Here is a 26,244-nt window from a genome sequence, read left to right as displayed (position 1 = left end):
GATTTACTGTTGTTTTCCTAAAGCACATCTTTAAGGGCTAAATTTCATGAAAATATTCCGCAACAAATAATCTGGAAACATATTCTGTAAACAAAGTCATGAACAGCTGAAATAAAGTCAATCCTGAGCCGAACAAGTCGTCTGTTGGGTTTTCTTGACAGGAAGAAGGTGTGTGTTAATGTCCATAGTTGTAACCAGTGACAGCACTGGTTGTAGGAACTGGTGAGATTGATGAAATATTTGAATTAACAGTTTAGAAAACGTTGCCTTGAGTCACACAACAAACATCTCAAATTAGGAATATCTGGTTGGATTGTTGATGTATTTTTATATATGTTGAATTAACCGTGAACAAGATACTAAACTAGATAGCTGATCTCTGTCTAGACTAATGCAGAGAAGTTTCCTACTGTATGTAGGATTCATGAGATATTAACTCCTGCATGTAACCACCAGGTGCTGCTCACGGCCATCATTTAAAACAGAATGTGATCCGATCGCGTCCCCATGATTATCAGACTGAGGGCGTTTAGAGAGAGTCCTCCCACCAAACTTGCCCTCATGTGACCTGAAATACCATCAGTTATCTTCTACAGCTTAAGGTGTAAGGTGGGGTACACCCTGGATGAGATGCCAGTTCATTGTGGAGCTACACGAAAGACTACCACTACCACTCGTGCACACTCACACCTATGGACTATTCGGTGTGAACAATTCACCTCAACTGTGGGAGGAATCCAGAGAACCCAGAGAGAACCCAGACAGAACCCAGACAGAACCCAGACAGACGACAGTCAACAAGTTTAGCTTGAACAAACTTGTCATATCTATCATTGCCTCTGGTTCTTTATGTATATATCCACATGTATATCCACATGTAGGAAATAAATTTAAGAATAGCAAATCATTTCCCCTTGGGGGATTATTGAACTATTTTTCTTCTTTGCCTTCTAAATGGATGGATTTGTATTTCTAGACTTATTAAGAACTTTTAACACCATGGATCACGTTTTACTCTTTGTTCAGGCAGGAGGCTTTACCTTCATAAATCCACTGACATCATCCAGGGATCATTATATTAGTCATCATATCTATTAATGATCTTGATCAACAGTGTTTTATGCAGATGACAGTGTGATATACAGTTTTACATCCACAACAAAAAGTCAGTCTTTAATGAACTCAGCAGCAGACGGACGTCACCCTGACCCTTCAGAGGTATTCATTGTTCTGGAAACTTTTTTGATTGATTGTTTTGTGCAGAACCGTCTAAACCGCGTTAGTTGTATCAATAGTTATTTTTTTTAGTGTGTTCATGTAATGATGCAAATAACTATTGACAGAACAATCTCTGGAACCTTCCTCCTCCTCCTCCTCCTCCTCTCCTACAGGGTTAGACCAGCACATTTATACTGAGACAGACTGACTGACTGTCACATTCTACTGCAGTCAGACTGTTATTTCAGGCTTCTCAGTGCTTCAGTCCTGTACAGCCATGGTGCAGAGAGGGACGAGGACAGCTTTCATCCCAGGTCAGTCTGACTAACACTCCTAAAAACAGGTCTCTACTTGATAGAGTGCTTTCTGAACATTCAGTCGTCTCTACATCCTCCAGTCATGCAGATGTTCATGCTGCTCCTGCTGAGCTCCAGCATCTTGGCGCAATTTAATACTAATAAAGGTGATAAAGCTCAGCTATTATTTCTATGTGTGAGAGATCAGTCATCAGTCTATATAGATACTATAGATAGATAACAGGTGACTAACGTGTTTTATTTTTGTGTGTGGACTGGATTCTGTCAGAACCGTCAGTCGGATTGATTGGTGGTCTGCTGAAAGCAATTATGAAGACAATCCAGCATCGGCAGGTGGATGATGGGAAGGTAAACATATCTTTGATCGCAGTCTTTTGATGGAGCACCACTAGTGTTCTACGTTACAGACAGATACACCCACACATACATTGATTACTTTTTTTGCTCAACTAGTCCTGAGAAAAATGTTTCATTTTTTCCTCTATTTTCAGCCTAAGGGGGTCAACGAGGGAGTTAACCGCCAGAATAGAGGCAAGTCTTCTCATTCTATGATCATTTATCAAAGTGTTTTTATTGGCAGTAAAGCAGAACGTTTCATCCTGTCCCCCAAGAGAAACAAACCAGGAGACCTCTCTCAGTTCATGTAGATGGAGTCCTTCTTGTTAAACACACTAAATCAGTGTCACTGTGTCAATAATGCACCTTTTCAAACAGCAGTAAAAAGTCCTTCACTGACTTTAAGGCAGAGATTTCATTCTACTTCGTTCTACTGGGAGTACGTGGTGTACGTTGTAGGTCTTAAAGGGTAGTGTGGTCAAACACCTGATCTGCTGAAAGCAGAAAAAACATGTTTGAGTGCAGACATGAACATTTGGAGTGTAATGACTGAAGAGACTATCAAAGTTTCCAGAGGCATAAACTCTTTATTTCCCTGGAACATTGGAACTCAATGGATGTTTGTCTCTAGAAATTAAAGAAAAATGTTGGGCCTCTAAGTTTAGTTCTCCAAGGAATTCACAACTTCCTCTTTCAGACATTAGGTTTCATTGCCTTCTGGTGAATCTGATATTTTATTCTGTATTTACAGAAATACACCATATTCCCAGAGGACCTCCGGGACAGCTACATGGCTGACCTCTGACCCAAGATGTTCTGGCTGTGGATGCTGTTTTTGAAACGCACTAGTCTGTCAAAGATTTACTGTTATTTCATAAAGCACATCTTGAAGGGCATAATTTAATAAAAGTTAATCAGCAACAAATAATCTGGCAGTGCACAAACATATTCTGTAGACAAAGTCACGAACATCTGAAATAAAGTCAATCCTGAGCCGAACAAGTCGTCTGTTGGGTTTTCTCGACAGGAAGAAGGTGTGTGTTAATGTTCATAGTGCCCTACAGGTTCCCTCCCTACCTGCATGGGTTCTCTACAGATGCTAGAGTTTCCTTCCACCACCAAATCAAGCAGTATGGGAAATGTGGCGACGCTAAATTCCCTGATGGTGTGAATGTGAATCTATATTTTACCAACAGTGGTTGATAAATGATGGGTTTTTTTACTTATAAAATGGTTACTGTCGTGTAGACACCTTTTGTACAGTGAGATGACTCCATCATGTGGTTGGTCACGTCCTGCTTGGCTCTCATGAACGATCAAACACCAAGCCCTGTTCTCTAGAGGTGGAGTTGTGAGCAGTGTGGTTCACCAAGCTGCCAGCAGGGGGCGCAATCTATCTGATCCACTCATACAGGGATCGCTTTCAACAGTCCCTCCAGCACAGGTGTGACTTTGGTGCTACCAACACCCTGAGTCTTGTTCTGGTGCATAATCCAGATGGCCGATTTGGCAGCACCAGACAAAAAACTTGGGTCCACAGACGAACAGATCATTAGTCAAAACTTTCCCAAAACCCCAAAATCACCTCTTAAACAAATTGTTCGGGTTTCACTCTGAACAAGTCTCTCAATTGAGAACAGGCTGTTTCTTGCTTGCAAAATAACATGCTAGTGAGTTTCGTCTATCACCATTTGCTTTGTTTGTTACCAAAAGCAGATGAAAGTGTTGATATACTGTATAGTTTTACATCCACAACAAGCCAGGCTTTAATGAACTCAACAGCACATGGACAAACATCACCCTGACCCTTCAGAGGTATTCATCTTTTCTCTAAACTTTCTTTCATGATTGGTTTGTGCAGAACTATTCTGTCAATATTGAGCGATTCTTTTCAAAGTGCTCATTTAATTACACAAATAATTATTGACAGAACACTCTCTAGAACCTTCCTCACACTCCTCCTCTCCTACAGGGTTAGACCAGCACATTAATACTGAGACAGACTGTCTGTCACATTCTACTGACATTCTACACATTTTTTATATGTTACGTTTACTTATAAATGAAGTCCATGCGACGCTCCTTCTGAACAAAAGCATCGAAAAATTTTGCATTGAGATGTAATCCTCTATTTTTATATTACGACAAGGCGAGCGGGGAAAAAAACAAATGAATGGCTGGACTTGACTTGCTGACTATAGATTGTAGTTTACTGTCACTTCCTCTACGGCCAAGGAAGAAGAATCCTCAGCCGAATCTCTGGGATCACCAGCGCCCCCTATCATGAGGCAGGAGAACTGCGTGCGTCATTTAGTGCCTTTTCCCAGCCGTTTCAGGACCGCTCAACTCCAGAAAGACGTTACACACATGTATTTGCTGACAAAAAAAACAATGTACATTATATACATTAGCTAAATTATGGAAATCTAGGACTATTTGGGATGATCAGTTCTTGTAAGGAGCATGTTTTTTGAGGAGGGAGGAAGCCAGAGAACCCAGAGAGAAACCACACAGACAACAGTCAACACCAAATTGAGCTTAAACAAACATTTCTTTGCCTCTGGTTACTTGATTGCTGTTGATCTACTTGATACATGATAATGACATCTTTTAAACCTGATGCAATGGTTACTCATCAATTTAGTGTCACTCCAAGAGAGACAAAAACATAACCAATATGAATGAAGTCCATAAAGCCCTCTGTCCTTTAATTTCCAGAAAATCAGAAGTTTCTGATCTTTTAAAACATTATTTTTTTTAAACTATTCCAGATTTGACTGCCCCTCTTCTGAGTCAGCTTGAATTTTGACAGTAAGGATTTCTTCTGATATTCTTTCACCTGTGGCTTTGACTTTTGGTTCATGATGGAAAGGACAAGATCCCAAAAACAAGCGGTCGCTTTGGGTTTCCTAAAGTAGGGTCGCTGGGCACACCCTTAGAGATCGGGTGAGGTGTGTGGTGATTGGTTTCTGCAGAGCCAACTTAACTGTGTTAGTCCATGTGTCAATATTGAGGGGTTTTTTAGTGTGCTCTTATAATAATACAAATAACACACACATGTAACACACATGTGTGTGTCACATGATGAAAAGCACAGGCGACGGCCGTAAGAAAAACATGTTGGACTGCAGACGTGAACATTTGAAATGGCTGAAAATCAGGTTGAACAGATCTTTAGAGTCTCCTGAAACATAAACCACCATTGTTCCTGGAATATTGGAAAAACTCGACGGACGTTTTTCTCTTTAGAAGCAAAAGAAAAATGTTGTGCCTCTAAGTTTCATTGTCCAGAGAATTCACAGTTTCTTCTTTCAGATTTTAGGTTTCATTTCTTTCTGGTGAATCTGATTTCATTGTTCTACATTTACAGGAAAACTCCGTATTTTAAGACCACCTACACGTAGCTGACCTCCGACCCAAGGTGTTCTGACTGTTGGTACTGCTTTTGAAAAGCTCCAGTATGTCAAAGATTTACTGTTGTTGTTTTTTTCCTAAAGCACACATTCAAGGGCTCAAATTAATAAAATATATTTTGCAACAAATAATTTGGCAGAACACAGAGAAGGTCATGAACAGCTGAAATAAAGTCATTCCTGAGCCGAACAAGTCGTCTGTGGGGTTTTCTTGACGGGAAGAAGGAGTGTGTTAATGTTCAGGCCCCCCTGTGTGTGGTTGTGTGTATTACAGGGGCCAGTACACACTAATATGCATGAGTGTGATTGACTGACTAACAAAAACTAGAGTGTGCGTTCGTCTATTCCCCTCAGGGATTATAACAGTGTATTAAATTAAATTAAATTAAAAAACGAAATTAAATTAACACACTTTAGATGGTTCTGCGCAAACCGATCAACAAAGAAAGTTTCCAGAAAGGATGAATACCTCTGAGGGGTCAGGGTGATGTCGACCATGTGGTGCTGAGTTCATTAAAGCCTGACTTGTTGTGGATGTAAAACTATATATCACACTGTCATCTGCAGAAAACACTTTTGATCAAATTCATTAATAGATACGATGAATACTGTGTTAAACCTTGGATGATGTCAGTAGATGTATGAAGGTAGAGCCTCCTGCCTGAACAAAGAGTAAAAACTGAAACCATCCGAAAGTTCTGACAGTAATTTAAGTCCTAATTCATGATCTGTGGTGTTGAAAGCTTTTGGTACGTTAACTTGTCATGTCATTCCAGATCCTGTCCCAAACCAATTGGTTCATTTCCTGCACCTTCCTTCACGCACCTGCAGCCACTTCCCTAATCATCCTCTACCCTTCATACTTCCTGCTCAGTCCGGCCCTCTGCCAGATCGTTCGGTGTCCACCCTGATTCTCCAGCCTGTATCCTGCCTGTTCTTTGACCCTGTTTCCATCTGTCTGCCTGGTTTTGACTGCTTCGCCCCTGACCCTACCTGGTTTCCTGGTGTTTTGCCTATTCACCTTTCGTTTGTCGGTTTTGTCTGGCTTTTGGACTGATTACCTGGTACCAGAACCCTGCCTGTCCAATTAAACCACTTGAGACTCTTTACCCCCCTGCTTGTCTGTTGTGCTTTTGGGCTCTCCACCAGTCTAGTTCAAGCTGTGACACCCAACAGATAAAATCCTGTTCTACCCACACAGGTCCCCTCTGACCCTGGGTTAGGGTTAGTGTCCCTTTAGTGTCCCTAAAGATTCTGAACGAAAGAGTAACAAAAAACAGCTCTGTTCAAGTCCAACGTGCTGCAGGAAAAATAAACAAATACTAATGCAAATCAAGTTCTTGCTTTGGTAAAATGATAAATATTAATAATGAACAAATATTCAAGACTAAACAATGTTTAGAAAACATCAGTGAAAGTTACTGCAAGACTACCAGTAGATAAAACCTGTTTTAATTCAAAGCAGACAGTTGGGACATACAATGATGGTTGTTTCAAGCGATCAAGTCCCTCCCTTCACGTACGAGGTGAACACAGGTCTTTTTTCTATACCAGTGGAAATCATTAGTGTCAAAATTGATGCTGTCTCAGAAAAGGGGCAGTCAAATGTTGGAAAACTTGTTGAATTTTTGGGAATTTTAAAGGTCAGAGGACTTTACAGACTTCAGAGCAACGAAGTCTGTAAGCAACGAGTTAACATTGCATCAGGATTAAAAGAAGTCATTATCATGTATCAAGTTGACAGTCAAGGAACCAGAGGCAATCAAATGTTGGTTTAAGCTAAATTTATGTTGACTGTTGTTTCTTCAGTTTCGCTCTGGGTTCTCTGGCTTCTTCCCACCTCGAGAAACTTTCATGCACCTCAGGTCAACTGATCACACCAACTAGTGCATAGGTGTGAGTGGTTGTTTACTTTCTTTGGTTTTGGGTGGCCCCAGAATGAGGTTTCTTCTCATCTAAGGGTGTACCCCCTTTACGTCTGTAGCCAGCTGCGATACGCTGTAGAGGAGTCTATTACTTTTGTATTTTTTGGACACTCTACATACATACAGTAGGTGTACAGAGGCCCATTTCCAGTACCCATGTCTCTATTGTTCTGATGGTACAATGTGTTTGCTCATTGTTAATGAATGGTTAGAAAACCATTTTGCAGTCATGTTAGCACAGCTGAAGACAGCTTAGCTGCTAAGAAAAGTAATAAAACTTCTTCTTCGTTTGATCCAATTGAGTATCTGGGGCATTGCACATTCGTGGCGTTGATTAAGTACCACAAAATACCCAGAAGAAAAAGAAATTTAGTGTGAAACTCAACAATTTGTTCTTGTTCTTAGAAAAGAAGACTATTCCATACAAGAAATTACCCAAGTAAGGGAAGAATTACTTCAACAATGTTATAAAAAAAATGTTTTCATATCCAAATGATTATTTCTAACCTTGTCAATGTCTTGACTATATTTTCTATGCATTTTACAACTCATGATGGTACATAAAAGTGTGACTTTTCATGGAAAACACAAAATAATCTTAGTCACCCCAGACGTTTGAACGGTAGTGTATATAGTGTTCCTCTCTGAACCTACCAACTACTAGATTCCGGAAAACAAACAGGTTCTCCATCCACTGTTCAGCCCATAAAGTCGTGAAACGATCACGCTGATCAGGATCGGGTCCTGTCATGACGTAACGAGAAGAGTGACTTGCAGAGCACGGGTCCGTCTGTGCGAGAACACTGCCCTCTCCCCGGGTAAGTGTTTGTCTGTGTTCATGTCCAATGTGTCCCTGGAGTCACATCAAGCCGTAGCGATACATCCACCGTAAACATCAGCCCATGCTACTGTTAGCCACATTCTCTTGGTGAGAACAGCGTGTAAGGCTTTGACAGACGGAACTTATTACCATTTAATGTTAAAAGCCAGAAACGGCCTCTCTGTCCTGTGTGATTATACTCTTTGTTCAGGCAGGAGGCTCCACCTTCGTAAGTCCACTGGCATCATCCAGGGATCATCACATTATTCATCATATCTATTAAGATCTTTATAAAAAGTGTTATATGCCAATGACATTGATATATAGTTTACATCCACAACAAGTCAGGCTTTAATGAACTCAGCAGCACATGGACGACATCACCCTGACCCTTCAGAGGTATTCATTGTTCTGGAAACTTTCTTTTTGATTGTTTTGTGCAGAACCATCTAAACTGTGTTAATCCATGTGTCAATGTTGAGTTATTTTTTTAAGGTGTTCTTTTAATAATGCAAATAATTATTGACAGAACACTCTGTGTAATTTTTCTCACACTCCTCCTCTCCTACAGTGTTAGACCAGCACATATATACTGAGACAGACTGACTGACTGTCACATTCTACTGCAGTCAGACTGTTATTTCAGGCTTCTCAGTGCTTCAATCCAGTACAGCCATGGTGCAGAGAGGGAAGAGGACAGCTTTCATCCCAGGTCAGTCTGACTAACATTCCTAAAAACAATGTGTTTCAGATCTCATGTTGTTCCTTCATGTCTCTACATCCTCCAGTCATGCAGATGTTCATGCTGCTCCTGCTGAGCTCCAGCGTCTTGGCACAAAATAATCATGAGGATGATCATGATGATGATCTTGAGCATGGTGATGATCGTGATCATGATGATGATGATCATGAAGAAGGTCAGCCATTATCCTTCTTTTTTGTGAGAGATCCATCATTGATTCAGTCACTAGTGAGATAGATAGATAGATAGATAGATAGATAGATAGATAGATAGATAGATAGATAGATAGATAGATAGATAGATAGATAGATAGATAGATAGATAGATAGATAGATAGATAGATAGATAGATAAACCCCTGTTGAACAGCTGGCTAACATGTTTTACTGTTGATATGAACTAGCAGGCGGTGATGTGGAAGAGGAAGATGATGATGATGTCAATGAGGAGGTAAAAATACCACTGATCACAATTTGTTAATAGAGCGCCACTAGTGTTCAATGTTACACACACACACACACACACACACACACACACACACGCACACACAGTCTGTTCGATTATTCTTTTGCTCAATTAGTCTTGAAGAAAAACTTTCTCTGTTGCAGGAAGGAGACGACGATGATGGTCCTCTGTCTGAGGAGGAGGACAACGTGAAGTCCGTTAGTGGGGGAGATGATGGCAAGGATAGAAGTAAGTTTTCATTTTGAGGATATTTTTCAAAAGTATTTTTATTGATAATTAAAGCGGATCATCTTCATGCTGTCCCCTAATGGACACAAAAGGTTTTCTTTTGGTTAATCTGATATTTTGTTGTTCTGTATCGACAGGAAAGCGTAGTCCTCATAGCATACCTCCAAGTGGCTGACCTCTGACCCAAGATGTTCTGGCTATAGATGCTGCTTTTGAAAAGCTCCAGTCTGTCAAAGATTTACTGTCGGTTTTTTTCCTAAAGCACATCTTTAAGGGCTCAAACCAATAAAAGTTATTCAGCAACAAATAATTTGGCAGTGTTCAAACATATTCTGTAAACAAAGTCATGAACAGCTGAAATAAAGTCAATCCTGAGCCGAATAAGTCGTCTGTTGGGTTTTCTTGACAGGAAGAACTAGGTAGAAAGGTCCTGTTTAAAGTCCACGGTGGCACAGGTCATACATGGAAGAGTTTGTATGAGTAAAACTGGTAGAAAAACATGTCTGTAAAGATATCATTACTGTATTCAAAATTCTTCGGGCAAACATGAAGGTCGATCACAGGATATTTGACCTGTTTTTATGGTTTTCCAAACTTGAACGAAGGATGCCTTGCCCCTTCTTTACTTTTTCTGAAAATGGTTCGGGTGAGAGTTAGGTTTAATATTTGACCATTATAAAGTCATTCACCACCATTGAACTAAATTATGTTTTTATACTTTAACAGCAGCATAACAAGGAATTGATCCCTGTAAGTGGCATTAGAGTTGGTTTTGGATGAGAGATCAGCATATATATTAACCTGAACAGATATATAAACGCAGAAAGTTTTTCGCTCCCATTTTTTATGAGATGACCTCAAAGATCTAAAACCTTCTCTACATACACAAATGGACAATGTCTCTCAAACATTGTTCACGTATATGTCTAAATCTGATTTGCCAAGATAGTCCATCCCACCTCACAGGAGTGGCCTATCAAGATGCTGACTAACAACATGATGACTGCACAGGTGTACCTGAGACTGGCCACAATAAAAGTCCACTCTGAAATGTTCAGTTGTATCACACGGCACAATGTCACAGGTGTCGCACGTCTGGAGGGAGTGTGCAGTTGGCGTGCTGAGTTGAATGTTGGTTTCTCTACCATTAGCTGTCCATTAGAGGAGGTTTTGAAGCAGTGGTTCAGAAAAAAAAAACCCTACCGAGTCTGGGACATGGAAGTGCCGTGTTACTAACTACAACCACTGCTGCCACTACAACTATGAACATCAACACACACCTTCCTCCCCAAGAAAACCCAACAGACGACTTGTTCGGCTCAGGATTGACTTTATTCCAGATGTTCATGACTTTGTCTACTTTAGGAGCCACCCACCATACATCTCCCTTATTTTGTTGTGAAACAGCGGCGAACAGCTGTTTCATCAGCTGATGCACCTGCCTAACCACGGCGGCATTGCTGCGCTCACAATCAGCCAAACCCCCGTCGTAAATATTGTATTTTCATTATAGAGTATTCGGCAGAGCACGTCCGCACCCGTGATCGCCTTGGTAGTCCTGCATAAAGTTAGTGTGTAATCCGGTGTAGTTCGGCCATTCAGTTTGCGCATTTAAAGTAGTTTACGTATATTTGTGTATAATAAAAGAAAAACAAACATGTATTTCATATATTTTGATGAATTTACATTGAAATAATTGACTTACGTCTGTTTTAACGTAAAGGGAAAAAAATTAATCTATTTTCATGCACTTGGTTAATGGTTAATGTGAAAGGATTTTGATAATTGAGCATTATTAAATGGTATTTATTATAATTAATTATTGATTGTGGGTCTGATAATTATTTGATTTATTAGAACTTGTTATACAAAATGATAATCATGTGGTGTTTGTCTAAGGTTTTTCACCTGCTGTTGAAGACCATTGAAGAAAAAGGTTATAAAGAAAAATAAAAGAAAATAAAAAAGGAACAACGACCCGGTCTTTGAGTGGAAACAAGCAAAACACTTGATAATGAGAGATTTAAACAAGCTTCAGCCCCTGTCTAAAGAGAGTCCCACCAAACTTACCTTCAGTGTCCAAAAATACAAACACGATAGACTTGTGTAGAGCCTATGCCAGCTGCCTACAGGCATAGGTAAGGAGGTACACCCTGGATGAGACGCCAACAATCACCACACCTATGGACTATTTGGTGTGATCAGTTCACCTCAGGTGAAAGTAGGAGGAAAACAGAAAACCTGACAAGTCAACATACATTTTGAATAAACAAACATTTCATTGCCTCTGGTAACTTGATTGCTCTCTGTCAACTTGATACATGATAATGACATCTTTTAATCCCGATGTAATGTTTACTCATTACTTTAATTTCCCTCTACGAGATACAAAAACATATCTAATATATCTAAAGTCCATAAAGTCCTCTGACCTTTTAAATCCCAGAAAAAATCAGCAGGTCCTGATCTTGTACGTTATAATTTTAAAGTTTTTCAGGATTTGACTGCCCCTCTTCTGAGACAAATTGAATTTTGAAACTTGTGATTTCCTCTTATAGAGAAAAAAGCCTCTGTCCCTGTCTTACTTGAAGGGAGTGACTTGATGGTCTGAAACAACCATCAGTCTATCTCCAACTCTGCTGTGAGTAAAAACAGGTTTAATAGTGTTTCAGTAAAGTTCAGGCAGGTTGTATAAAACAATACCATATGACTACAGAAGCCTTGAAGATTTATTCATTATTAATATTTATTATCTCTTCAAAATAACTGGAGAGTTCATTGTTCTTCTGGGGTACTTCACTGTCACTTCATGTGGGCAGTGACGGTGAGACCTGGTGCTCAAGGGCTCATGGGAGTTTTCCCAAAGAGTTCATGTGTGCTTTGTGTATTTTGAAGAAGCATTAAACCACATCCCTTGTGGTGTCTTGGGAGTTCAGTGCCCTTTGCTAAATGCTGTTTCACCAAAGCAGGAGCTTGGTTTGCTTTGCATTAGTAAAATGTGTTCTTGGCGCACGATGGACTTGAGCAGAGCTGCTCTTTATTACTCTTTTGTTCAGAATATTTAGGGACAGAATGTCTTGGTGCAGCCAGGAGTCAGACAGGATGTCAACTGGGTACAATAATTTTATCAGAGGATGTTGTCCTGTTGGTCTCATTTAAGGTGGATTTTCAGCAATAGGGATTGGCAATTCCAGGTTAAATGCTGTGGTTCACAACTGGAGAAAGGTTGTCTACTCTCTCCAGAATGGTGGGGAGTGCTTGTCCAATGTGGAGGAGTTCTATAGGTGTGTGATGGTGAAGGAGGAGCCGAGCAAAAAGAGGAGTCCCTTTATTCACCTGTCACTTTACATTCCTGCCGTCACTATGATCGTGACTTTTGGATCATGATGGAAAGGTCAAGATCCCAAAAACAAGCGGTCAAGTGGGTTTCCTAAAGTAGGGTCGCTGGGCACACCCTTAGAGATCGGGTGAGGTGTGTGTTGATTGGTTTCTGCAGAGCCAACTTAACTGTGTTAGTCCATGTGGCATTCATTCATTCATTCATCTTCCAACCCGCTTAATCCGCTAACGCAGGTCGCGGGGTAGCCAGCGCCTATCCTGGCAGTCTCAGGGCGTGAGGCGGGGGACACTCAGTCACACACACACTCACTCCTATGGTCAATTTGGGACCGGCCAATCAACCTGAAGCGCATGCTTTTGGAGGTGGGAGGAAGCCGGAGAACCCGGAGAGAACCCACGCAGACACGGGGAGAGCATGCGAACTCCACACAGAGCGGGACTCGAACCCGGGTCCGCCGTGTTGTGAGGCAGCAGCGCTAACCACTGCGCCACCGTGCCGCCCTATCCATGTGGCAATATTGAGTTATTTTTCTGGTGTTCTCATGTATTGATGCAAATAATTATTGACAGAACGCTCTCTGGAACCTTCCTCATCCTCCTCCTCCTCTCCTACAGTTTTAGACCAGCACATTTATACTGAGACAGACTGACTGACTGTCACATTCTACTGCAGTCAGGCTGTTATTTCAGGCTTCTCAGTGCTTCAATCCTGTACAGCCATGGTGCAGAGAGGGAAGAGGACAGCTTTCATCCCAGGTCAGTCTGACTAACATTCCTAAAAAAAAATGTGTTTCAGATCTCATGTTGTTCCTTCATGTCTCTACATCCTCCAGTCATGCAGATGTTCATGCTGCTCCTGCTGAGCTCCAGCATCTTGGCACAAAGACCTCCTCATCCTGGAGATAGAGGTCAGCTGTTATCCTTTCTATGTGTGGGAGATCAGTCCTTCATTCAGTCACTAGATAGATATGTATATTGATAGATTGGTAGATAAACAGATCATAAACAGCTGACTCACCAGTTTTATTCCTGCTGTGGATTCTGTTGGTCAGAACCAGCAGCTGTTGGTGTGATCGAATCACGGAGAGCGCCAATACGGCCCCCGGTGATGGATGACTTGAAGGTAAACCCATCATTGATCACAAAGTGTAACTGATTACTCTTTTACTCAACTAGTCCTGAGGAACACTTTCATTGTTTCAGGCAGAGGAAGATGGTGGTCTCTTTGAGCCTGAGGAGGTCGGGAACATAAAGGTCACTGGTCTGGAAAGTAAAGGCAAGAGTAGAAGTAAGTCTTTCCATTCTGTGATTATTTATCTGAATAGTTTTTACTGACAGTTAAAGGAGAACATTTTCTTATACAAACCAAGAGACCTCGTTCAGTTTATTTAGACTGAGTGCCTCTAGTTAGGTATACACACAAAGTCAGGTGCATCATATGTTACCAAGAAGTGTTTGTGTATAGACAGCGCGCCCTTGTTCTTTGTGGTAAATGCATTCCAGAAACCACACGGGGTTAATGAAGTCCGTGGTGGAGCTACGAACTATTTATCTTATTATTTATGGTAATTTAAACATTTATGACCCCCCCCCCCCCATACTGATATTAAACCACCTTCTATCTGTATGACCATTTACTCTGATAGACTGTTTAAAGCACTTTTGTGTCTCACGTAAATTTGAGAATCCTAAACTGAGTGCACTTCTGCATGCTATCAGCCAATAGAACGCGCGTATGGTGTCACGTGACTGCCCACCAATATGTGTGTGCACTATATATATGTGTGTGTGTGTCTGTGTGCATAAATATGTTTTATACATACATTATATACATATGTAGTATGTATCTACTGTATATATACATACAATATATATACTGTATACATACTCTCTTTATCTAAGTTTCATTCTCCAGACAATCCATGCTTTCTTTTTCCAGAGTTTAGGTTTCATTTGCTTTTGGCGAGTCTGACATGTAATTGTTCTGTATTTACAGGAAAACGTTGTTTTTGTCCTCCTGTAAGACCTCAAAGACCTCCAAGACCTCCAAAAGGCTGACCTCTGACCCAAGATGTTCTGGCTGTGGATGATGCTTCCGAAAAGCTACAGTCAAAGATTTACCGTTGTTCTTTTCCTAAAGCACATCTTTAAATTAAAAACAAACTATGCAGCAACAAATAATTTGGAAGTGCACAAACATATTCTGCAAACAAAGTCATGAACATCTGGAATAAAGTCAATCCTGAGCCGAACAAGTCGTCTGTTGGGTTTTCTTGACAGGAAGAAGGTGTGTGTTAATGTCCATAGTTGTAGTTATTGATGTCCTCTTTGACACGGCGCTCTGAACCATGTCCCAGACTCGGTAGGGTTTCTTTCTGAACCACTGCTTCAAAATTTCCTCCTACGTAACTCAAGCACATAAACACAAGTATATGTGTACATTACATAGATGCATGAACATGCAACCTACAGTATACTGTATCTCTTATTCCTTTATTGAACCTCACAACGATCAATAATCATTCATCAATTTCCTTTAATATATAGCTGTGATGTAACAAGCGACGATTAACACATTTAATTATATTAGATGCGGTTTATTCAGAAAATGTTTGCAATACAGGAAACATTACAACGATACTTTCTGGCTTCATTGACATTTCTATGCCTGCAGTACAGCCAAACTGCCAGCAGAGGACGCACATGTTCTGAGTGAATGAAGCTACGACGGATGAATCGGTTTTCGACACAATTGTCCAAAATTTTGTTGTGACGACACACAGAAACACAATTTTGATTATTCAGAGGTTTATTCACAGTTTTTTGGAATCAAACTTTGCTGGAGAGAGCTGGCCCGGTTTTCCTTTCTCTTACCGGGCCACTCGATCAGAAAACCGCTGACCCACACACACTGTCTGCCACCTGCCCTGAACAGTCTACCAAAAAACGGGATTTATTGGTAAAAAAGAACACGTCTCGCTTACGATGAGGAACGTGAGTCAGGTCGAGACCCCGAGCATGCAGATGGGCTTCCCTGAGACGGTTTCTGACAGTTTGTGCAGAAATTCTTTGGTAATCAAACCGACTGGCCGGTCTCAGACCATCGTGGAGGTGAATTAGCTGGATGTGTTCAGTTTAATGTATGCTGATCTCTCGTTCAAAACCAGCTTATGGTTAGGGGTTACAGACAGGAACAAAACACATACACTTTCACACCATCACACCACACACATTTCTGGTAAATAAATATAAATAAAGTTGAATTCTGACAACAGTCTTATTTGTAGGTGCTGGACCCAACATGACCGACACCAGTATTTCTACACAACTACAGGCTGACAGGCTGAATGGTCCCTATCAGTAGGTTTGAGTCTCCTACACATCCTACATTTTACTTCATGAACCTCTAAGACTACAACTATGAACATTAACACACACCTTCTACCTGTCGAGAAAACCCAACAGACGACTTGCTCGGCTCAGGATTGACTTTATTTACACAATATGTTTGTGCACTGCAAAGACCAGCACATATATACTGAGACAGACTGACTGACTGTCACATTCTACTGCAGTCAGACTGTTATTTCAGGCTTCTCAGTGCTTCAATCCTGTACAGCCATGGTGCAGAGAGGGACGAGGACAGCTTTCATCCCAGGTCAGTCTGACTAACACTCCTAAAAACAGGTCTCTACTTGATAGAGTGCTTTCTGAACATTCAGTTTGACTTTTCACCATTTCCTTCAGTCGTCTCTTGTGTTGTTTAGAGGCATCCATTTCAGTGATTTCTGCTGGTAGTGTTTGGTTAACATCACCACATTCCCCACTGAGATAATCCCAGGTTTATTCTGTCCCACTAAGTTGTCAGCTCTTTAAATGTGTTTCAGATCTCATGTTGTTCCTTCATGTCTCTACATCCTCCAGTCATGCAGATGTTCATGCTGCTCCTGCTGTGCTCCAGCGTCTTGGCACAAGAAGGTGGTGGTGGAGGTGGTGCTGGAGGTGGAGGTCAGCCATTATCCTTCTTATTTGTGAGAGATCCGTCATTGATTCAGTCACTAGATAGATAGATAGATAGATAGATAGATAGATAGATAGATAGATAGATAGATAGATAGATAGATAGATAGATAGATAGATAGATAGATAGATAGATAGATAGATAGATAGATAGATAGATAGATAACCTCAATGAACAGCTGACTAACATGTTTTAATGTAATGTTTTATTCTGGTGGTCAGAACCAGTGGTTGGTGGTTTGATGAATCCAGAAACGGAGGAAATCCAGGGTCCGGTGGTGGATGATGTCAAGGTAGACATATTTTATCACAATCTACACACACACACACACACACACACACACACACACACACACACACACACACACACACACACACACACACACACACACACACACACACACACACACACACACACACACACACACACACACACACACACACACACACACACTATCAAGCATTACTCTTGCTCAACTCATCTTGCTGAAAATCTTTCATTGTTTCAGACACAGGAAGATGATGGTGGTCTTTCTGGGCCTAGGAGTAAGTTATCCCCTTCTCTGATAATTTATCAAAAGTAATTGATCCTGTCTGTGTGCTGGATCTCACTGTCAAAGTAATGCACCTTTTAAACAAAAGTGAAAAGTCCTTCTCCAACTACACAGCGATTTCATTCTAAAGATTGAACAACTGAAAGTACTTGGTTTAAGTTGTACTTCTACAAGGATATTGTGGTCAAAAAACTTATGTTGTGTCTCTAAGTTTCATTCTCCAAAGAATTCTACCCTTCTTCTTCAGATATTAGGTTTCATTTTCTTCTGGTCAATCTGATATTTTATTGTTCTGTATTCACAGAAATACCTAGTAGAAAACATGGAACACCAGTCAGTCGTCGTCGTGGCTGACCTCTGACCCAAGATGTTCTGGCTGTGGATGCTGCTTTTGAAAAGCTCCAGTTTGTCAAAGATTTACTGTTGTTTTCCATAAAGCACATCTTTAAGGGCTCAAGTTAATAAAAGTTATTCAGCAACAAATAATCTGGCAGTGCACAAACATATTCTGTAGAAAAAGTCATGAACAGCTGAAATAAAGTCAATCCTGAGCCGAACAAGTCGTCTGTTGGGTGTTCTTGACAGGTAGAAGGTGTGTGTTAATGTTCATAGTTGTAGTCTGAGAGGTTCATGAGGTGAAATGTAGGATGTGTAGGAGACTCAAACCTACTGATAGGGACCATTCAGCCTGTAGTTGTGTAGGAATAGTTAACTGGTGTCGGTCATGTTGAGTGGGAACAGTTTACTTCCTCCCTCTTCTATCTACATGTAGAATTTGCTTGGAGCAAGTTACTAAACGAGATATCAGGTTAGTTTGCAATATTCTAGTCAGGCTGAAAAAGTTAAGAGATTATTTACTTTCAAAATGTTCATAATCAAGGCATTGACACCCAGGTCAAGAGAAGAGAATGGGGAAGGATTACAGAGTTAGGAGGTTGAACACGTTTCGTTTCATTGACCTTCCTTTTCCCCACTCACCTGCTCCTCCACCCTTTATAAACCCAACTTAGTCCTCAGTTTCCTGCATTTACACAACTGCAGTTATTTGACGTGGACTGTGTCTATTGGACAGTCTGTAAAGGATGTACAGTAAACTCTCGCTTGTTCATGCTTCATTATGAACGGCTTCACTACATCGCAGATTTTTAGTAGGTAGTCACGTGATACCGTACGCACATGCTATTGGCTGACAGCATCTGGAAGTGCGCTGCGTTCTGACTCTGACTTTATCTCCAAAACCTCTTTAACATGTGCTGTTCCTCTGATGTACTCATTCGTAAGGCGTAAGGGGTACACTCTGTACGAGACACCAGCTCTTTGAGGGGGCCACAGAAAAAGACTAGCAAACAATCGCCCACAGTCACACCTGTGGACTATTTGATGTGATCAGTTCACCTGAGCTGCATTTTATTTGAGAAGGGAGGAATCCAGAGAACCCAAGAAACCAGACAGACAACAGTCAACACAAATTGAGCTGAAACACTTAATTGCCTCTGATCACTTGTTTGCTGTCAACTGGATACACGATAATGACGTCTTTAAATCCTGATACTGATATTGAGCCACTCCACCATCATCGTCTCCTTTATTTGCATGCCTACAGGCCCTGTTTGTGTGCTCGATCCTGTTTATGCACATGTGTGAAATTTCATCTTCTGGATGGATGGATTTGTATTTATTGACTTATCCAAAGCTTTAAACAACACGGATCATGAATTAAGATTTAAATTACAGCGAGAACTTCATCATATCTATTAATGATCTTGATCAAATATGTTTTGTACAGATGACACTGTGATATGGTTTTACATCAACAACAAGTCAGGCTTTAATTAACTCAGCAGCACGTGGACGACATCACCCTGACCCTGATTCATTGTTCTGGAAACTTTCTTTGTTGATTGGTTTGTGCAGAACCATCTATACTGTATTAGCTCATGTGTCAATATTAAGTTATTTTTTAGTGTGCTTATTGAGTTACACTAATAACTATTAACAGAACACTCTCTGTAATCTTCCTCCTCCTCCTCCTCCTCTCCTACAGGGTTACACCAGCACATTTATACTGAGACAGACTGACTGACTGTCACATTCTACTGCAGTCAGACTGTTATTTCAGGCTTCTCAGTGCTTCAATCCTGTACAGCCATGGTGCAGAGAGGGACGAGGACAGCTTTCATCCCAGGTCAGTCTGACTAACATTCCTAAAAACAGGTCTCTACTTGATAGAGTGCTTTCTGAACATTCAGTCGTCTCTACATCCTCCAGTCATGCAGATGTTCATGCTGCTCCTGCTGAGCTCCAGCATCTTTGCAACTCATCATCATGATGATGATGGTGATGAAGGTCAGCCATGATCCTTTTTTGTGACAGATCAGTCATTTATTCAGTCACTAGTGAGATAGATAGATAGATAGATAGATAGATAGATAGATAGATAGATAGATAGATAGATAGATAGATAGATAGATAGATAGATACATACATACATACATACATACATACATACATACATACATACATACATACATAGCCCTGATGAACAGCTGACTAACATGTTATCATTTAATTTTTTATCCTGGTGGTCAGAACCAGCGCTCGGTGGTCTCAACAAACCAGGGAAGAAGCAAATAAAGCCTCCGGTGGTGGATGATGGGGAGGTAAACATATCTTTGATCGCAATCTCTTGGAAAACTAGTGTTTAACGTTACATACAGAAAGACAGACAGACAGACAGACACACACACACACACACACACACACACACACACACACACACACACACACACACACACACACACACACACACTGTTATGCATTTCTTTTTTGCTCAACTTATCTTAAGGAAAAACTCTCCTTGTTTCAGCCAGAGGGCGATGATGCTGATCTCCCTGGGCCCGCGGGTAAGTCTTCCCATCCTGTGATCAATTCTCAAAAGTATTTTTATCGACAATTAAAGGAGAAAATTTTCATTCTTGCATCCAATGAACACAAACCGAGAGACCTCTTTCAGTTCAGAGTGAGTTTGACTTAAGTTTTTATCCTGGTGGTCAGAACCAGCGCTCGGTGGTCTCAACAAACCAGGGAAGAAGCAAATAAAGCCTCCAGTGGTGGATGATGGGAAGGTAAACATATCTTTGATCGCAATGTCTTGATGGAGCACCAGTAGTGTTCAACGATACAGACAAATACACACACACACACACACACACACACACACACACACACACACACACACACACACACACACACACACACACACACACACACACACACTATTATGCATTATTCTTGCTCAACTCATCTTGCTTTTATTGTTTCAGCCAGAGGACGATGATGCTGATCTCCCTGGTCCCGCGAGTAAGTCTTCCCATCCTGTGATCATTTCTCAAAAGTATTTGTATCGATAATTAAAGGAGAACATTTTCATTCTTGCATCCAAAAAACACAAACCAAGAGACCTCTTTCAGTTCATTTAGAGTGAGTTTGACTTAATTTTTTATCCTGGTGGTCAGAACCAGCGCTCGGTGGTCTCAACAAACCAGGGAAGAAGCAAATAAAGCCTCCAGTGGTGGATGATGGGGAGGTAAACATATCTTTGATCGCAATCTCTTGGAACACTAGTTCTTAACGTTACATACAGACAGACAGACAGACAGACAGACAGACACACACACACACACACACACACACACATACACAGACAGACACACACACACCACACACTGTTATGCATTTCTTTTTTGCTCAACTTGTCGTGAGGAAAAACTCTTCTTGTTCCAGCCAGAGGACGATGATGCTGATCTCCCTGGGCCCGCGGGTAAGTCTTCCCCTTCTCTGATAATTTTTAAAAACTATTTTTATTGACATTAAAGGAGAACGTTTTAATTCTGTCCCCAATGGACACAAACCAAGAGACCTCTTCCAGTTCCTTCAGAGTGAGTCCCTCTTCTTAGTCAGACACACAGTCAGGTTCATCACCAGTGTTACCAAGAAGAGTGTTCTTTGTGAACCTGTCTGTGGTGGATCTCACTGTCAAAGTAAGGCACCTTTTAAACATCAGTGAAAAATCCTTCACTGACGTCACAGCAGAGATTTCATTCTAAAGATTGAACAACTGAAACTAAGGGTGGTGTGCCCTCCTCAGTTCGGTGGAGAGTCTTTGCCCCAAGTGGAGGAGTTTAAGTATCTTGGGGTCTTGTTCAGGAGTGAGGGAAGGATGGAACGTGAGACTGACAGACGGATCGGTGCAGCTTCCACAGTGATGCGGTCGCTGTAGGTCTGTGGTGGTGACGAAGGAGCTGAGTCGATTTACCGGTCAATCCACGTTCCTACTCTCACCTACGGTCATGAGCTTTGGGTCATGACCGAAAAGACAAGACACCAGATCCAAGCGGTTGAAATGAGTTTCCTCCGTAGAGTGGGGGGGCGCACCCTTAGAGATAGGGTGAGGAGTTCAGTCACCAGGGAGGAGCTCGGAGTAGAGCCGCTGCTCCTCCGCCTCGAGTGGAGCCAGCTGAGGTGGCTCGGACATCTGTTCCGGATGCCTCCTGGACGCCTCCCTGGGGGGGAGGAGACCTCAGGGAAGACCAAGGACACGCTGGAGGGACTATGTCTCTCGGCTGGCCTGCGAACGCCTCGGGCTCCCCCCGGAGGAGCTGGAGGAGGTGTCTGGGGAGAGGGAAGTATGGGCATCCCTCCTGAGAGTGTTGCCCCTGCAACCCGGCCCCGGATAAAGAATATGGATGGATGGATAAACTCTTAATGTTAATGGGATGTTGGAACAACTCAATGGATGTTTGTCCCTTCAGAAGCAACAGAAAAATGTTGTGTCTCTAATTTTCATTCTCCAGAGAATTCACCCCTTCTACTTCAGATATTAGGTTTTATTTCCTGCTGGTCAATCTGATCTTTTATTATTCTGTATTTACAGGAAGGTATGGACAAAATAGTGGCTGACCTCTGACCCAAGATGTCCTGTCTATGGATGCTGCTTTTGAAAAGCTCCAGTTTGTCAAAGATTGACTGTTCTTTTTTCCTAAAGCACATCTTCAAGGGCTCAAATTAATAAAAGTTATTCAGCAACAAATAATCTGGCAGTGCTCAAACATATTCTGTAAACAAAGTCATGAACATCTGAAATGAAGTCAATCCTGAGCCGAACAAGTCGTCTGTTGGGTTTTGTTGACAAGAAAAATATGTGCTGGAAAATGAACCAAATGTTTTGAGGCTTGGAAACCACACAGAGCAGTGACATCTGGTGGTGCCCTGCAAGTATATCACCTGTTTCAACCAGCATCCTCTTTGAGTCTGAAACACATCCTACATTTCACTAAATGAACCTATAAGGCTACAACTATGAACATTAACACACACCTTCTGCCTGTCAAGAAAACCCAACAGACGACTTGTTCTGCTCAGGATGTGGCTAACAGTAGCATGGGCTAATGTTTACGGTGAAAGTATCGCTATGGCTTGCTGTCACGCCGAGGAAATACTGGATGCGAACACACACAAACACAGCTAGGCAGGCTGCACATACACACGAAACTCACTTCAAACGCCATTGCAGAATGGAGTGAAGCAGAGCTAACTAGTTGGCCAAATACAAGCTGACTTCACCATACTCATTGGCAACTGTAAATAGGATTTAAAAAATGGTAACACTCACCTGTAGCCAGGGTACAGTTGCTGGGTCCAATATGGTTGAGAGTGATCCTTTCATGAGAGTCAGTGTCGAGGCAAAGCCACTTTTGTACAGAAAGTCAAAGTGAAACGGATTGCACACACAAACGTACTGGCAGGAAACATAGCCGGCACATTGTCATTCTTTTTGTCTGGGACAGAAAAGAAAGAGTTATGTTGATCTGCACAACCAACAACTGAACAGCGTGTGTGTCTAGTTCTGAGCAAGGACACCGTGACTCACTGCTATCTTCACCAAACTCCTCACTTACCCGGGGAGAGGGCAGTGTTCTCACACAGACGGACCCGTGCTCTGCAAATCACTCTTCTCGTTACGTCATGACAGGAGCTGATCCTGATCAGCGTGATTGAGCATCGTTTCACGACTTTATGGGGTGAACAGTGGATGGAGGACCTGTTTGTTTTCCGGAATCTAGTAGTTGGTAGGGTCAGAGACCCCACCAACCCTTTGACCTTCTAGCCTTCAATTTGTTGAGGTAATCTGCAGAAATTTCACTCCACGCTTCTAGAAGCCGCTGCCACAAATTTGATTGGCTGTATATCATCTGGATGTTTACAACATCCAGGTGATCAACCTAAAGCAAGTCCATCTCAATCAGGATGAAATTTAAACCTCATTGACCTCGTGGTCTCAAACACTAGATATCATTATTTTTGGAACACCTTCATCTGTCAGTGATGCCCCTCCTTCCTGTTTCAGCTTCTACCTGGTGTGATTCCCAAGGAAATGGTCATTATTGGAGATTTAAACTGGAAGTGGCTCCATTCCCTGTCTGAAGAGTTTAAAGAGAGCCCCACCAAACTAAACTTAAGTGTCCAAAAATGCAAACGCAATAGACTCGTCTAGAGCCTATCCCAGATGGCTACTGGCGAATCGGGGGGGGTTTACCCTGGAGGAGACATCAGCTCATTGTGGGGCCCCAAAAAACACAAGACAAGCAAACAACCTCCCACACTTATGGACTATTTGGTGTGATCGATCAACCTAAGGTGCATGTATGTCTTTTGGGGTGGGAGGAAGCCAGAAAACCCAGAGCAAAACCACACTGACAGCTATCAACATACATTTAGCTAGAACAAACATTTCATTGCCTCTGGTTCCTAAATTGCTGTCTGTCAACTTGATACATGATAATGACATCTCTAAATCCTGATGCAATGTTTACTCATTACTTTAGTTTCACTCTTCATTCATTCCTCTTCGATACAAAAACAAATCCAGTATCTCTGAAGTCCATAAAGTCCACTGACCTTTTAAATTCCAAAAAAAATCAGCAGGTCTTGATCTTTTAGATTATTTTTCTGACTGTCCCTTTTCTGAGACAATTTGAATGTTGGCACTAATAATTTCCTTTGATATAGAAAAAGGCATTTGATCATTTGTTGGGAGTTCAGTGCCCTTTGCTAAATATTGTTTCACCAAAGCAGGAGCTCAGTTTGCATTGCATTAGTAAAATTTGTTCCTGGCGCACGATGGACTTGAGCAGAGCTGCTCTTTTGTACTCTTTTGTTCGCAATATTTTGGGACAGAATTTCTAGGAGCAGCCAGGAGTCAGAGAGGATCTAGACTGGGTAGAGCAGGATTTTATCTCGGTTTTATTGGAGGATGTTGTCCTGTTGGTCTCATTGAATGTGGATCTTCATCAACGGGGATCAACACCTCAAAGTTAAAGGCTGTGGTTCTCGAAGCTTTTGGATATCTATTAATGATCTTGATCAAAAGTGTTTTAACCAGATGATACTGTGATATATAGTTTTAACTAACTGAACAGCACATGGACAACATCAACCTGACCCTTCAAAGCTATTAATTATTTCTAGAAACTTTCTTGTTGATTGTTTTGTGCAGAACCATCTAAACTGTGTTGGTTCATGTGTCAATATTGAGTTATTTTTAGTGTGTTCATGTAATGATGCAAATAATTATTGACAGAACACTCTCTGTAACCTTCCTCCTCCTCCTCCTCTCCTACAGGGTTAGACCAGCACATTTATACTGAGACAGACTGACTGACTGTCACATTCTACTGCAGTCAGACTGTTATTTCAGGCTCCTCAGTGCTTCAATCCTGTACAGCCATGGTGCAGAGAGGGACGAGGACAGCTTTCATCCCAGGTCAGTTTTGACTAAAAAAAATGTGTTTCAGATCTCATGTTGTTCCTTCATGTCTCTACATCCTCCACAGTCATGCAGATGTTCATGCTGCTCCTGCTGAGCTCCAGCGTCTTTGTACAAGGATGTCCTAGATGTGTTCATAGAGGTCCTAGACATGTTGATAGAGGTCAGCTATTAACCTTCCTATGTGTGACAGATCAGTCATTCATTCAGTCACTAGTTAGATAGATAGATAGATAGATAGATAGATAGATAGATAGATAGATAGATAGATAGATAGATAGATAGATAGATAACCCCTGATTAACAGCTGACTAACATGTTTTATTGTTGGTGTTGGATTCTGGTGTTCAGAACCAGCAGTCGCTGGTTTGATGGAACTGGGGGCAAATGAGATCCATGATCAGGTGGTCAATCAGGAGGTAAACATATCACTGATCACAATTTGTTGACAGCACCAATCTTGTTTAACATTCAAACACACACACACACACACACACACACACGGTCTGTTCGATTATTCTTTTGCCCAATTAGTCTTGAGGAAACTTTCTCCGTTGCAGGCAGAGGACGATGTTGGTGGTCTCTCTGGGCCTCTCTCTGAGGAGGTGGAGAACGTGAAGTTCCTTAGTGTGGGAGATGATGTCGAGGATAGAAGTAAGTCTTTCCATTCTGTGATAATTTATCAAGTGTTTTTAATGATAATTAAAGCAGAAGATTTTCATGCTGTCCCCCATTGGACACAACAGGTTTCATTTTCCTTTGGTGAATCTGATATTTTTTTGTTCTGTATTGACAGGAAAACGTCTTACTCCTAGACAATTTCATCATATTAGAAGACCTCCAGTTAGTTGACCTCTGACCCAAGATGTTCTGGCTGTGGGTTCTTAAAGCACATCTTTAAGGGCTCAAATTAAAAACAACTTTCAGCACTAACAAATCTGGAAGTGCACAAACATATTCTGTAGACAAAGTCACGAACATCTGAAATAAAGTCAATCCTGAGCCGAACAAGTCGTCTGTTGGGTTTTCTCGACAGGTAGAAG

General features: G+C 41.4%; 2 protein-coding genes across 6 annotated transcripts in view; both read left to right on the top strand.

The window, feature by feature from the left end:
- Positions 1 to 22,454, top strand: part of LOC137594876 (immunoglobulin G-binding protein A-like) — an 80,765-nt gene extending 58,311 nt beyond the window's left edge. The window contains exons 1-13 of one of the 2 annotated variants that reach the window (XM_068314466.1): positions 16,329 to 16,460; positions 16,727 to 16,810; positions 17,045 to 17,115; positions 17,332 to 17,368; positions 19,421 to 19,561; positions 19,645 to 19,722; positions 19,966 to 20,036; positions 20,243 to 20,279; positions 20,431 to 20,501; positions 20,700 to 20,736; positions 20,892 to 20,962; positions 21,160 to 21,196; positions 22,310 to 22,454. In XM_068314466.1, the coding sequence (XP_068170567.1) occupies positions 19,525 to 19,561; positions 19,645 to 19,722; positions 19,966 to 20,036; positions 20,243 to 20,279; positions 20,431 to 20,501; positions 20,700 to 20,736; positions 20,892 to 20,962; positions 21,160 to 21,196; positions 22,310 to 22,335 (465 nt within the window). In that variant the 5' untranslated portion in view covers positions 16,329 to 16,460; positions 16,727 to 16,810; positions 17,045 to 17,115; positions 17,332 to 17,368; positions 19,421 to 19,524 and the 3' untranslated portion in view covers positions 22,336 to 22,454. Of the gene's footprint in view, positions 1 to 16,328; positions 16,461 to 16,726; positions 16,811 to 17,044; positions 17,116 to 17,331; positions 17,369 to 19,420; positions 19,562 to 19,644; positions 19,723 to 19,965; positions 20,037 to 20,242; positions 20,280 to 20,430; positions 20,502 to 20,699; positions 20,737 to 20,891; positions 20,963 to 21,159; positions 21,197 to 22,309 lie in introns of those variants that run through there. The other variant, XM_068314467.1, reaches the window with a different exon arrangement.
- On the top strand, positions 1,393 to 9,847 carry LOC137595760 (secreted acidic protein 1A-like). 4 transcript variants are annotated; one of them, XM_068316029.1, is made up of 5 exons: positions 1,393 to 1,532; positions 1,616 to 1,681; positions 1,804 to 1,883; positions 2,027 to 2,066; positions 2,623 to 2,864. In XM_068316029.1, the coding sequence occupies exons 1-5, from the start codon at positions 1,496 to 1,498 to the stop codon at positions 2,667 to 2,669; spliced, it is 270 nt and encodes an 89-aa protein (XP_068172130.1). In that variant the 5' UTR covers positions 1,393 to 1,495; the 3' UTR covers positions 2,670 to 2,864. The 4 variants fall into 4 exon arrangements, with proteins under 4 accessions (XP_068172130.1, XP_068172128.1, XP_068172129.1 ...); XM_068316027.1 differs by lacking the exons at positions 1,616 to 1,681; positions 1,804 to 1,883; positions 2,027 to 2,066; positions 2,623 to 2,864 and adding exons at positions 8,818 to 8,946; positions 9,174 to 9,220; positions 9,379 to 9,463; positions 9,601 to 9,847 and having other exon boundaries at positions 1,491 to 1,532; XM_068316028.1 differs by lacking the exons at positions 1,393 to 1,532; positions 1,616 to 1,681; positions 1,804 to 1,883; positions 2,027 to 2,066; positions 2,623 to 2,864 and adding exons at positions 8,609 to 8,741; positions 8,818 to 8,946; positions 9,177 to 9,220; positions 9,379 to 9,463; positions 9,601 to 9,847.
- Positions 22,455 to 26,244: the final 3,790 nt, after the last annotated feature.

This window comes from Antennarius striatus, chromosome 5 (genome assembly GCF_040054535.1).
Source record: "Antennarius striatus isolate MH-2024 chromosome 5, ASM4005453v1, whole genome shotgun sequence".
NCBI lineage: Eukaryota > Metazoa > Chordata > Actinopteri > Lophiiformes > Antennariidae > Antennarius > Antennarius striatus.
The sequence above is the reverse complement of the archived record's forward strand: the minus strand, read 5'-3'. Positions and strand labels throughout refer to the sequence as shown.

What these genes read in the sequence shown, in the direction of transcription:
- LOC137595760 (XM_068316027.1), top strand. Translation starts at nt 1,496, where the DNA reads ATGGTGCAGAGAGGGACGAGGACAGCTTTCATCCCAG. An exon ending in TGATGATGATCATGAAGAAG is followed by an intron (nt 8,947 to 9,173) that starts GTCAGCCATTAT and finishes GATATGAACTAG; the next exon opens with CAGGCGGTGATGTGGAAGAG. An exon ending in ATGATGATGTCAATGAGGAG is followed by an intron (nt 9,221 to 9,378) that starts GTAAAAATACCA and finishes TCTCTGTTGCAG; the next exon opens with GAAGGAGACGACGATGATGG.